This window comes from Gnatocerus cornutus, chromosome 9 (genome assembly GCF_029298725.1).
Source record: "Gnatocerus cornutus isolate USDA-ARS CGAHR chromosome 9, icGnaCorn1.1, whole genome shotgun sequence".
Lineage (NCBI taxonomy): Eukaryota > Metazoa > Arthropoda > Insecta > Coleoptera > Tenebrionidae > Gnatocerus > Gnatocerus cornutus.
Genome location: NC_142241.1, coordinates 9,762,372 through 9,776,554, shown reverse-complemented (window position 1 = coordinate 9,776,554; position 14,183 = coordinate 9,762,372). Strand labels below are relative to the sequence as shown.

General features: G+C 36.8%; 2 protein-coding genes across 3 annotated transcripts in view; one reads left to right on the top strand and one right to left on the bottom strand.

The window, feature by feature from the left end:
• Window positions 1–2,711, top strand: part of Orc5 (origin recognition complex subunit 5) — a 44,795-nt gene extending 42,084 nt beyond the window's left edge. For both annotated transcript variants that reach the window (XM_088045208.1, XM_088045209.1), the window contains exon 3: window positions 1,362–2,711. In XM_088045208.1, the coding sequence (XP_087901334.1) occupies window positions 1,372–2,685 (1,314 nt within the window). In that variant the 5' untranslated portion in view covers window positions 1,362–1,371 and the 3' untranslated portion in view covers window positions 2,686–2,711. The remainder of the gene's footprint in view (window positions 1–1,361) is intronic.
• Window positions 2,712–10,165: 7,454 nt separating this feature from the next.
• The window catches only part of fng (Fringe glycosyltransferase), a 32,467-nt gene continuing 28,449 nt past the window's right edge, over window positions 10,166–14,183 (bottom strand). Inside the window, exons 7-10 of the mRNA XM_088044508.1 lie at window positions 11,543–11,613; window positions 11,215–11,309; window positions 10,830–10,912; window positions 10,166–10,671 (exon numbers count right to left, since the gene is read on the bottom strand). Coding sequence (XP_087900634.1) covers window positions 10,617–10,671; window positions 10,830–10,912; window positions 11,215–11,309; window positions 11,543–11,613 — 304 coding nt within the window. The 3' untranslated portion in view covers window positions 10,166–10,616. The remainder of the gene's footprint in view (window positions 10,672–10,829; window positions 10,913–11,214; window positions 11,310–11,542; window positions 11,614–14,183) is intronic.

The following is a 14,183-nucleotide window of genomic DNA, read 5'->3' as shown; positions in this document are numbered from 1 at the left end:
ATAGAATTGCGTTATAGTTGCCCGGGGTAAATGTTTGCTGAGAAAAAGTTTATGCTAATTGTATTCTTGTGCATGAAGTTTCTTTATTGCATTGGCGTGATGCAAATTGAGCTTTCCTAAAGAAGTGGATGGTTGGTTGTCTTTTATTGTTTTTTAATTCTTGTTTAAGTAACAAATTAACATATTAAATTAACGCAATTAGCATTTCAATGGAAAATACGAATGTGCAAAGAAAGCGGCAAAAATGGTGGAGGCGCCGAGCGCAGCCTGACAATTGATCGTTTTATCTACGTCAGTTTTTACACGAGGCGACAATTTCATTTTGACATATTCCATGTGAAATACTCCTCTTTAAATAAATCGGTTGAAATGTCTAAAATATTAACACTTAAATGAGTTTATCTTGTTTACTTTGCTATGAATCAATGAAAGTATATTGAGCTCGTTCTGTATTGTATTCAGTTGCAGCTGGAAATATAAAGTTGTAAGATTTTCTGATTGTAATTTGAACAAAGTAGGAGCATCGTTATTATCCTTGCAACATTTTGTAGGTAAAATAAAGCTACAAGCATTCAGTAACTACTGTTAAAATGGGAACATTTTACAGCATATTTCTGGAAGAGCTTCTATGGTTTTATTTTTTTTTATTTAGTGTCGTTCTTAGGTCCAAAAATGTACTTTTTGACTGTTAGCGTAAATATTTTCCCACGTTTCTTGTTTTTTTGGGTTTTTCCATTTTCCATTTCTCCCTCCCGTTCAATTTTGACAATTCACTTGACCTCTTTCCTGGATCTTCTCATTCCTCGATCGTTCACCTGGATAAATGTCGCTTGCACGTTATTTATCTCGCTTACTCGAAAATGCGCACTGTTTCCAGATCGCGCAGTGTAAATCAAGAGATAATCGAAGAAAGTCGATATAAAGTGTGTGGTATTCCCGGCACGCTCCCCCATCGTCCTGAATTGATGACGACGTGAGCCTTTGTTGGTTGGTCCGGCCGCGATACACTTTTTCCTCGGTCGGATTAGTAATTTGATGCGGATATTGCATTCGTGTGTTTAGTATCGATTCGGCGCCCCCGTTGTGTGGATACTTGGCTCTAATGGTTCGGAATGGGATTTGTTTTGCGGTCCGGATATCGACACAGATTTATAAAATTTAAACGCCAACGTCTATCCACCTCCAGATTTCAAAATTAATTATCATGTTTTTAGGCGATGTCGGCGGGGCTTTTCCCGGAGGATTCGACCGGATTTCGTTCTTTTTCTTCCAACCGGGAAATTATATTTCATATTGTTTTTTTGATAGCTTCTACTCTCTTTTTATAGCGGGTCCTTCATTGTTTGTTTTGCTTGTTTCAGGTTAATTGCGATGACGTCTGTGTTATCTAGGCTTGAAGCAACCTTGCCGTGTCGCTCCGCCCAAATCAGTCAACTTTATAATCTCTTTGGACACAAAGGGGAGCATTTTCCTGATAGCGTTTACATTAACGGGGGTCCAAGTGTCGGCAAATCCGTTGTGGTCAAGACAGTTTTAGAGCAACTAGGCGTAAAGCACGTTGTTATCAATCTGATTGAATGCTATACTACTAAAATACTCTTTGAAACTATCTTGAGCAAGTTGGTTGGGCTTGTCGGTTGCAAATGTGACAGCATGATGGATTTCATCGATCATTTGCAACGGAATCGGAATGAAATAGATCAATCGGTGCTAATTATCGACAAAGCCGACAAGCTCCGAGCTATGGATTTCAACTTATTTCCTGGATTCCTCAAACTAAAGGAGCTCACCGGCGGGATCCCCTTAAGTGTTATCTTCCTTTCACAAATCATCATCCAGAAATTTTACTCAAAGATGATCATGATCGATCCGATTGAAATCACGTTTCAGCAGTACAACAGAGAGGAATTACTACAAATTCTTTCATTAGATATAAATTACGCACGATCTCTTATAATAAATAACAGCGCCGAGGAGAGTTTCCACTTCGATCTAAACTTTTATCAGAACTACTTGAATGTATTCCTTTCAGTGTTTTATCGGAACTGCAGGGACTTATCTGAGTTGCGTTATATAGCCCGCGCGAACTTCCTCAACTACTGTCAACCGATCATCCAGAAGGAAAATACAATCGACGACTCTATGGCTCTCTGGCGTAAAATCGCCCCTTCCTTTAAACAGTCACTTCAAAATCTTTATTTGAGGGTCTCCACGCAGCATGCCGAAGGAATTTTCAATAAAGAACTCGCTCAAAATATCGAACTACCTTTCTACGCAAAGTATCTCTTAATCGCGGCGTACTTAGCTAGTTACAATCCTGCAAAGGACGATAAGAGACTATTTATGAAGTATCATGGTAAGAAGAAGAAAACCATGAGAGATGTCAAGAAGAAAAGTAAAGTGACGGAGCAGTTGAATACACTTCTGGGACCCAAACCTTTCGGTTTTGATAGATTGCTGGCGATTTTTTATTCCATTGTCGACGACAAGGTTGGATTCAACAATAATCTCCTCGTCCAAGTGTCGAGTCTAGTGGAATTGCAATTACTTTCAAGTTTGTCTGATGGCTCAAGCTTGGATGGAGCCAAATACAAATGTAACGTCAATTTCGATTTTATTCAAGTCGTTTCTAAAATGGTGGGATTCAATATTAGGAAGTACTTGAGCGACTTCAGTCACATGTAAGCCGAGAATTAAAATACTGAAATTTCGCCTGTTGTTTAAATCCTCCTCATCCAAACGAAATAAATTCGTCATTTTCCGTCTCTTAAATCTCTTTGCAAAGTTATACAAATAAAATAAATTACAGACCCGTCAACTGAAGGTAAACAATCTCCAATAATTTTCAAAGCAAAAAGCATAATCGCAAAACTAAAACACGTCACTTTTCATTTTAGCGTTGGCTCCAGATGAAAGATTTTATCGTATAGCCAAAGCTAATCCATCATACCTTGAATGTCATGTTTGCTTTGGGTCTACGTTTGCATCACCAACACGGGAAATTTTCTCAATTAACTTTACTTCCAAACACAAACATCATTCGTCCCGAGGGATCGTAGTGCCCCACTGACCCCCACCTCTTTCAACGAAAACTATCTTTCATCAACCAATGTAAAGTTAAATTACTTGAATTATCTCGTGAACGAAGGCCATTCTGGTCGTAATAGCGGATATTGAACGTCTTGAGAATTCCAGAAAGTTCCTGATAGGCATTAAAAATGCTCTAAACGAAGTTTATAAAGCGGTTACTACTGTGTGGTCTAAAATGTCGAAAATTCTGGATACGATCCTAAATGCTCGTGTAAAATTTTACATGCTTAGAGTTCGACACGTTCTTTGGATTGGTTCCGAATTAAACGTGTTTTCATGGCTATTTTACGCTGAATTTTACGGGGAATTCACAGCGGTTTTGCGATTCTGGCCAAATTCCTATACAATAATAATTCTAAATGCAATAAGAGAAGCTGTGAAAATTTATATCATTTTAATTAAAGTGAGTTTTATTTTAGATATACAATTGGAAAGTTACTTCAGTTCTCTGTCCCAAATATTTAATTTAAAAAATTGATCCTCTATTTCTCAAATCTTGAAATTTTTTAAAACTATTCCGCGGAACCTTAAAAAATCGTTGAGCATTCTAATGGATATTAGAAAATTCCCAATGAGAATCCAAGCATTCTAAATCATCACAAAACATAATAAAAAGTCTAAAGTTATTTTAAAGAAACAAAAATAATTCTTTAATGTCCTAAAAATCTTAAAAGGCAACTTAAAGCAAAGACACCTTTTCAAATCGCAGAATGAAGGAACGATGTTATCGAAATAGTTTTTATGACAAAAAACGTATAAAACAACCAATACGAGCGCTTATTTCTTGCGTAAACTTTCATTGGCTAGGTGTACCTGACTGTTGTTTACTACCGAAGTTTTTAAGCCAATTAGGTGATACATAAAAAAATGAAATCAATTTCCTGGTTTAATTTCTTGCACTAAATGGGCGGAGGGAGGTTCCCATACATCCAATAGTTTACATTGAGGGATTGTTGTCCTCCATTATCAAAATTGACTGAAAATATGGGGTGAAAACCCAAAGTACCTTATGTATAAAACTCACAAGCCAAAATCGTAGATTGAAAATTGATAAATAATTGCCTAAAAACGGGGAATTTACAACTCAGCACTCAGTAAAATAGCAGACCAAAATAATGATAAAATTAAACAAGTTCCAATTTTGTGATCTGCCGAACTACGATATCAATCAAAATCGGTAATAAAGTTGCGGCTGTTTAGCTAATTTTATTGATGGAGCACTTTTGTCACATTTTACAATGAATATTCACGAGGTATTTGAACTTTTCGATCAATAGCGTTTCTCACAACGCAGCATTCTATTGAATCAATTTTGATTTTATTGCATGTCTGTGTACCGCTTTTGTAAGGTTGATTTCTTACCGACAATTCCGGGAAGAACACATCCATGTAACAAATTTACATTTTCCGGAAGAATATGTTTGAAGTAGGCCACAGTAATCCTGTGTTCCCATCGCGCTCCAAGAATTCTGTTGAAATTAAAGTTTCATATCGTTCACAAGTGCCTGCCGCTGAAATTTCACTTAGCTGTATGATACTGTTATAAAGCTTTGTGTTACGGCCGGTCCAGTTTCTCGTATTGGTTATCGGCAGCGGCAACGTTTATAGCTCGAAGTTACGAGGCAGGTGAAGAGACCGGGATTCTCAAGGGGATTGTCTTCCCGTGCCAAAGGGGAAATCAAAGTTCGCCTTGGTAAACGCAGTAAAAGGGATCGTCAGTGGATATTCACCTTAACGAGCACCTTAAAAAAATCACGGGCCGTCTAATAAGCTGCTAATGCGTGGTTACGACCTCTCCTATATCAAATCTGAGGATATTGACGCAGGAATTATGTCATTAGGTCGCAGTCTAACGATCGATGTCCTGGTTTATTGTTGGGACACAATAATAGGAGTTGGGAAAATTCTTATGAATTGGGTGTGTATGCAACCCGTAGTGATAAAGCGATCTGTGGGTTGCTGATTGAGGAGAGAAAACAATATGAATGATGGGATTGGGATTATATTGGAATTGGGAGAAAGGGATAAAGCTGCCAATGTTCATGCAAATCGCTGTGTACAGCTCTGGTCAACATGACCAAGTTGTGTATGGAATCACGATATTGCAGGAGTTTTATCGACCATGTTTGTGCTTAAAACTCCTCGCAGCTCTTATTGTTTCGGGAATCCGGATCGGGATAATAAAAAAAGGATTGAAGGACCTGAGAAAACTCGAAAATATGTCTAAATAACTGTGTGTTAAGGCACCCGCGCAAAGAATTCAAAATTATAGAAAAAACAGACTTTAATTTGAAAATTTTAATGATCCCATTGCATATTTTTCCATATTGGTTTGAACCGCAATTTGCGCCGTGTAACAATTAACCATCACATGGAAACAAACGTTTGATAGTCCAATCAATCTTTCTGCTCGGAAAACTGTTTATTTGCCAGAACTGCCGAGCACCAAAGTTAAATCCGGACTTCGACACTTTTGATTATGTCATAGCCTAAAGTTGACGCCGAAATTTCCCCGTCGTCCTATGTACATAAACTCTTCTAAAAAACGTCCGCACTGAATCAAAGTAAATCGTTTTATAGCGAGACAGTGGCCATACGAGTTGTCTGCTAATAGTGATATCCTCAGTGCTTCCTGGGCAACTTCCATGTAAAGGACATGGGGTTGAAAGGCTGTAACTAAGTTAGGGTAGATTTAGGGCTGGTCGCAACATGTTTGAACTTTGCGCATTTTCGTACTGTGCTAGTGAGAGGAGCATATTAGTGTTTCCGTACTACATTAGGGTAAATGGACCAACACAATATAGATTAGGGTAGTTATGCAATATATTTACGACAATAAAACGATTGAGTTTCGATGCGATGGAAAATTACCATGAAGTAGCGCTTTCACGAAATATCGAGTGGGTTTAAATGGTTATTACAACAATTTAACAATGAAGTTACAAATTGCCGACAATCGAAATTATAGAACACGCAATGGAGTGATTTTATTTATTCGTTGTTCACAGTTGTGTTAATTATACGGACTTAATTAAAACATTGCGAGACAGGTTAATACATTTAACAAAAAGAATATTAAACTTAATACTAAAAACCATAAAAGAGAGTGTTCCGTCGCGTTCAGTTTTCGCAAATGAGATTTCAAGAAAAAACTAAGAAATACGGAAATCGCGGGTATTAGAATCAGAACGTGATTACAAGAACTTAAGAACTCAGGAGTTCAGGGCTTGTTATTCATTCATGTAATTACAACATTTGGAATTCTTGACCCGGCGCATCCACCATTTTCAATTATTATTTATTTTTTTAAATGAATTTGTGATAATTACAGAAATAACATTGTTTGTGAAAACTAATATTGTTATTTTCCAGCAGTGGAAAACGTTTTAAATTACCTGTATACCTCGAACATAATTTCCTGTTTTGATTTATCTCTATCCACTAAAATGTTAGCATTAGGCAAACATTTATTGTTATAGATTCGTAATAATAGTTTGAAAACTAATACAATATAATATAATATAATATTCCACTTCAGAAACACGAAACACGGATTGCATCATTTTATTATATTCAGAGAAACTCTATTGTTATTACTCTACTTTATTATTTTAGACTTTACCCATAGGCGTTTCACCATTTTAAGTGAATAAACATTTTGATATTTTTATCATAACGAGATTCAATTTCATTTAGTAACATGTTATTTTCCACAAATTAAGGTAAACACAGGACCTTTGAAACATTTTTAATTTAAGAAGATAATGAAAAACGCCCTCATCCAAGTCTGTTCTTGTAAAAGTAAACTTTTTCAAGATTGTATCGGCCAAGGATTTCACACAACTATAAAACGACCATCTTCAACTCTTCGATCATTTTATTTTAGTTTATAACCCGAAGTTTTACTGTTGGAACTTTTAATGAAATATCTCGTAGTAATCCTAGAATACAGTGTTAAAATTGGCTCCTCTCCTGTCAAAATTCTCACTCGTCGATTGCCCTCTCAGATAAAGTGATTCTAAGTGAGCCTTTAACTCGTGTCGTCTGCGAGCACTCTGCCGCCTCCATCAACAGTTGTATCGATCATCCGGGAGCGGCTTTTAGTTTTGTTAATCTCACAGCACAGAGTTGGGTAGCCTTCATGTGCGTCAACTCATAATTGGTTTATAACCCATTTTATGTCGCCGATAATTTGATCAGTGCACGAGGGTGATTCATTGCGTCCGAATTAGTTTGCTCTAATTAAAAATAAACTGTGAAAAGGGGTAATCGTTTTAACATTTTCAGCCGGATTACGCTTATTGAACGATCACAGCAGGTTTGGATGACTTATACGGATAAGATCCGGGGATTACGCCTACTAGTTTAATACAGGTTTAACCTGAAAGGGAGTTTTTGTCAGTTTTTTTCACAAAGTATTCGAGCGAGAAAAAACTTGCTTAGAATTTCCAATATTGTTTTATTTAGATACGACGCGGCGAGCACAGGCTATGAATAATGATAACTGACATTTTGGGTACTTATTCTATGTATTAAAACAAATAGAACTGTCAGGTTTTTACAATGGAATCTGCTACAGTGCAGAAACTTGTCCCATCATGCGTGATTTATTTTAAAGTTCAGTCTGCGTCATATACCACGTCCCTTCTTTTTTCTCTATAAGAAATGAACTTTTTCTCCGTCGCGGAGCACTGCTATTGACATTTCAACGCGACTGTGCCTGGATCTTCTACAGATGCCCTTTATTCACGTCTAGTTTCCATACTTGATCCTGAATATAGGTGAGCGCACACGCCATAGCGCGTCCAGCGTCTTCAGGTCTCCACCCTTCCAAAATTTATTACAATCGTTCCAATCTAAGTAGGATACTTTTGGACGGCCCTCCGAATTTTTTTCCATAGCTTTATGTGGGTCATTGCCATAAAGATGTGCCCCAAAAATTGATTTTCTCCATTGTTCACAATGGGCGCTGTTAAGCTTGATATTTGAATAATCGCATTTGATTGTTTGCTCAAATATGACCGTATCTAGGCTCTAAAGGCTTTAGCGGGTGGAAGTAACCGGTAATAAACCGATCGTATAAATGCGCATTTGGTTAAATTAAAGTCGGCGCGCTTCTGGAGATGATTTGTGAGCCGCAATGAGCCATTTGCACGAAAAAAGAGATAAGTACGTCCCTGCATAAATTGTCGGGTAATTTTATGTTTTGTTCTTAAAATAAGTAGGGGACGAAAATTATCTGATTCACAACTTCCTGTACATTAGTCCGGGGCTGAATGTAAAACTACGTAATTTACTTCACTGATTTCATGTACTGATAAAAGAGTGTTAGGCCAAGGGGCGAGTTTAGAATGCGTGTGTACACTTTACATCAATTCAGAAAGGGTTTGCGTTGAACTAAAAAGGGCGCATTTTCAGTTTTTAGGCGACGACTGGATTGTTTGCAATAATCAATAATTAATCGTTCATAAATTAGAAGATGCAAAAAAAGGGTCTTCTCTGTTTACTTTCGGATAGGTTTTTTGCGCTCTGGTTGAATAATTCACGATAACTACCACTTAATTCTTCAGTTGATTGCCGTTTCTCGCCCGGGAATGATTATCTGACATTTGTGACGGATTCTCGCGGTTTTCCTGTGGCCATAATGGCACATAAAATACATGCTTTTAATAGTGAAGTGCGAGGAGTACGACTTGCTGTTCCCATTTACCAAAACCGTGCTCCTCTAATCGCCGGGCAATTTGGGGAAACACAACGTCCTGTCCTGTACGGTAAGATTTAGAGGCTCTTTTGTTCAGTTTGTCAAAAGCCCAAACGCTCTGTATACACGTATAGGAATAAAATTTATTAGATAACGATAACGGGCTATATAAAGAGTGATTTAAACTGCGGTCCCTTAATGCGTAATTGATTCGCTATATTTTTAGAAGGAAGAAATGTAGAGTTGCTTTGAGGGTTCAAGGTGTCTTAATAATCGATCTTTGCGCAAATTCCCCACAAATGTGAAGTATAGAATAAATAGTAAACAATTAACTATAAAACCCCACGAATAAATTGGCGTTTGACTATGCAAATTTGGGGATTATTGATTCCAAAATTCATTGATATATCCGAAACTATGACATTTAGAAAAATTGCTGTTTTCGCCTCGAAAAAATTATGTATGTAACTCTAATTCGGTCGATATCTTGCTTATTTGTGGAGCAAACGTAAATTATTATTAGTGCTCGTTTTCGCGCAGAACCCAAAATTGTGCGAATTTTTAACGTAGATCCACAAATAACTGAGAAGCGATTAAAATAGTGAATTTTTAGTTCCGAAATTTTTAAATCTCGATTTTTTGGAAACTAAGATGGATAGGAAGATCGGTCTTCCCAATCGTTTTTTTTTTCGCTTTTTTTGCTTAGAATAATTTTTTGGAAAAATAAATTCTGACACAAAAGATGAAAACTTTGGATTTTTCGAGTTTTTGACCGCCGCTCGTAAACTATTTGATCTACCGATCTGAGATTTAGCCAGTTGATTGGTCTCAAGCTGCTCATTCGATTAATGTAAAATGTTTTTGCTTCGAAAAAGTTCCTAAAATATGACTCTAAAAAGACCATCTGAAAATTTAATTTTATCAATCTCCCGTTTTTTTCTAGAGCAAACTTAAGTTATTGGTGCTCATTTAAGGCAGAATTAAAAACTGATTTTTATCGTCGGTTAGAATTAGAAGCGTTTAAATTTTTGGGTTGTCGCCAGAGGGCAGAATTTTGAAGCTCCGGAATTTAGTGTTCGATATCTCCGGAACTACGACGGATTGAAAGATGCGGTTTGCGTCATCGTTTTTCTCGCATTTTTTTATTAGTATCCGTTCTGAAACGTCTGCTAATTCTCAGTACTTTCGCTTGTACTGTAAATCACTATTATAAAATTTTGCAGAATTTTATATGTGATTATTCGAACAATAAACTATTCCACTCAAAATAAACGAAAATGAGGAGAATTCTGTTACATAACGAAAGAGATTGTTTTAGTACTTTTTTGTAATAAAAACTCGTTCTAGATGTCATGTGTGGGAAGTGAAATAACCTTTCATAACATTAAAGTTTATTTTAAAAATTTATAAAAACATTCAACATTCATCCTGTATATACACAATTTACAACGAAATATTTATACACTTTGAGCAAATAAAATAAAAATGATATACGTAATTGCACCTAAGACCTATAAAAGATAAAAGGTAAAATAGCTACACAATTTGATTATCACAAAAAATTGCCATCTATCTAAAAATCATTAATAATATGTTAATTCTTGGTTGTTAAGGTATCATTAGGATATCCTGTAATCAGCGACTATAAGCGCCATTTTACAAAAATAGACTAATATTAAGATGCTCTCTATCGACTAGTCACCACAAAACCGACGTAGTAGAATTAAGGTATACCATCATAATTTCAACTTATTTACAACATCACAGATAAATTGGGCTCAGAGCAAAAATAATGATCCTCGAGCCCTCAAGTGTTGTCCCATTCTCATCTTGGACAGAAGTTGAAATGCGGGAACAAAAAGCAGTGAAGCGACAGGAACCTGTAAAAATTTAATAAAATCACCCGTCATCGCCCATAATAAGGGTCTACAATCGACGGAACGAAAAAGACTGTCTTTTCAAAGGTGATGTTTAATTCGTGGGGCGATAAATTCCCTCTAATTAAAGACGACCGTTTCCTGTCCGACTAGATATTTACCTGTTCGTGTCGTATTTCGTATCGAATCCTTCGATCTTGACGACGTTCCATTCATCTTTGTTTCGGGCGTAGCTGAACGAGATCTGCAAAAAAGAATTGTTAAAATATTATCGAAAAACCTTCGAATTAAAATTCTCGCGAGCTTGTCAAGATTCTAATCCCGCAGCGTTTCAGTCGCTACTTCTCTTACATTCAGAATGAAGACAGCTTCAAGTTTCGATCAGCAAAAAAATGATTTTTCGTTGCTTCTATTAATTAATTTAGAAACTGCCAGCGGGGGCTCCTCCTAATTAGCTCGGATTATATTGGATTTTTATGGTTTTGGCGAAAGGAAACCATAAATTCGGGCCCCGGGTGGTTACATTTTATTATCTTGTGTGCATACCTGGTCTTCGAGGATATCTCGCCTGATGAACTTCATCGGCTCAAGATGAGAGTGGAACTGGTCGACGACCGTCAATGGCTTCTTCAGCAGGTGCTCTGCAATAATTTGTAGGCGTTGATTAAAATCGTGCATTTCCGTGCAATAATTTATAATTTGTAACATTGGATAAAGTCGCAAGGCCGATTAGAAAGCCATCAGCATTACCACACGCATCGCAAAAAAAGCTAAATAAACATTTATCCGTCTAGCAGGGAGGTTCGACGAGATAGTCGCGGATGGTAAATACGCATCTCCAATATTTGCGTTAAGAACTTCTTGTCTGACCTACCGATAATGTAGCCCATGGTGACGTCGTCTGGCAGTCGTATTTTTTCCCCGGTACTAATGAATTTACCACCACTGGAACAAAAAGTAAATCAGTATTAAGGCAAAACCGTTATAAACGTGCATATAAAACAACCAGTTTGTAATCTCCAGAGCTCGGCCAAGGCGACACAGTGGTAAAGACGACTATCTTTGTCCTGAATTTCGAGGTTTTAATGCGATTAGGACATTAAAGCCCATATTAAACTTCAGAACACGAATTTAAGGAACTGCAAGTTCAAGCGCTATTTTAATATGGGTGGTGACTGCGGGAAATAATTCCTCTTTGAGGGAGACGCTTTGAAAAATTAAATATTTGACCATCCCCATAGTGGCGCCGAGGTTCATTGCACGCGAAAAGAAATTAAAGAGTCGTAAATTTAGACTTTGTTTTTTGCTAAACTCTTTAAAGTACACCGCACAAAATCCACCTTATTGATATGCCCGAAAGTCTCAGGTGTTGTTTCGGTTTGTGTAAACCGCTCTTGAATGTTAATAAGAGTTCATTCATTGCAGTTTAATATTCTACCTACCGACAGAATTGCTTTGTCGGGAATTCATTGCAGCAAGATGTAAAATTAGAAATTTTCAAAAATACGAGAGGAGATAGTATCGTCATATTCAAGTCAGGTTAAGGTAAATCAGCTTAAAAGCCAAAGTGCTATTTCCAGTTCATTCATAATTCATTTCCTCTTGTTGATATTATTTTTGCCTTCAGCCGAGAAATTATTTTCAACGAAAACTGACGCAAAGTAAAAAGCCCCGGAACGATTATCGGATTCTCGTCCAATACGGTTTCTTGCTGTGAAGAAGAAAAACACTGTTTAATTGAATTTTTCAAAATAAAAATCATTTTCTATATCAGAGAATTGCATTATTTGAAACCGAATAATTTAACTCTTTTCAGATCCTTGGAGCCTGACCGTTTTTTCGTGCTATCAAATTAAATTCAATCTCAACACAAAAAGAGCGACTTTAACAATAAAACTTCAATTTTCCGCGTAGACTAATCTATTATCCGTCGAAAAACTCTATTCTAATCTCTCCTTTGCGATGTTGCATACTGTCCGAAGCCTACATGTGTCAGGTCGTGTCCATTTCTGAGATAGAGAATCGGCAGGTGGCAGGTGGTGGTCGTGTGAGTCCATCATTATCTCGAAATTGCTACGGTCGATCGTTCCAATCTCGTCTAAAGAAGAAGAGAGCGTCCGGCGGCAAAATTCGCATCCGAACTATTCGACAAATTCTCGAAGAGGTGATCTCTTTAATTGACAACTGATTAGATAATGAACGGATCGCTTGAATTCGTCGGTCCGAGCTCGACGAAAAAATTCCTAAAATGTCTTTAGATAAAAATTAATGAGGACCGAAAAATCCGGACCCAATTAAAAACGCGTGGGTCTCCGAGTTGTCTGATACATAGTAGGAATTAAGACGGAATATTTTAACTATTTAACACCGTTGCATAAAATGGATGAAACTCAACGGAGTTTATACCTCGGATTGCGGAAACGGGGATAATTAAGAAAAATGACTCACTTAAAAAACTTAAATCAATTTTATCCAGGAGATTGTGAACAATTACACTAATGAAGCACTTAAACGTTAGCGATGACGAGTTCGGTTAGTTTATCTAAAAAACGCTGAAAATAGGTATGCTCTGTAACGGACTTAATTAAAACAAACATAATACTGTCATTACAGCTTCCTCGATCAGGCTAAATTAAAATTTATTTAATTTCCTGCCCCGAGCCGCGTTGTGCTAAAAAGCGAAAACTGTTGATTTATGAATGGTGTCAATTTCGTTTATGAACCACATATTTTACCATTTTGATGACTTACAATTTTCCCGTGTGTGCTGATTCGTGATTGATTCTCAGATTATTGCGAAAACTTGAGATTGAAAAAGAAAATGAAGAACGAGACAGTAAAAGCAACGCCACAAAAGTATATAGCGGAAATAAAAATGAAAGAATCAATATCTACTGCAGCGAACGAGCTTTTCGTTTATTATTTACCATTTTATAGATGGAAAATGTGTGCATTAAATTATCGATTACACTGCATCGTGTTACATTATTAATAAGTTCAACCGGAGCAAAACTATCGGCTCAAATTTAAATGAACCTTTTGACACAATTAAATTAAGGACTGTTGGGTCAATATTTGTACACACCCACGAAGAAAAACTACCACAAAAACGAGACTCCATACAAAGAAGTGTTTACTTTGTCTGCAGCCACGTCTATTTCACAAATATGAAAAACTGTCACTAAGGGGCGCTTAGTCTTTATATGTGCCCTTTCTGCTCGCTCGTCTGGCAGGTTTCAAATAAATCTCGTTTTATTGACGTGGCGCGAAAGGTGAAGAAATGTACGCATTTTTGGGTTTATGCGTCCATAACAAGGAAATAAAGGGACTCGTGTCCTGTAATTATTTCCTCGGAAGCCCATCACATTCACAGATAACTCTTTTCCGTGGGACAAAAGACACAATAAATTTTAATCAACGATTTTGTTCGCTCCCGCTTGATGGTAATTCTTTGACCGGATTACAAGAAAATCTGTTGTAATAATGTTTAGATGAAATTCTTAATTGACAGACAA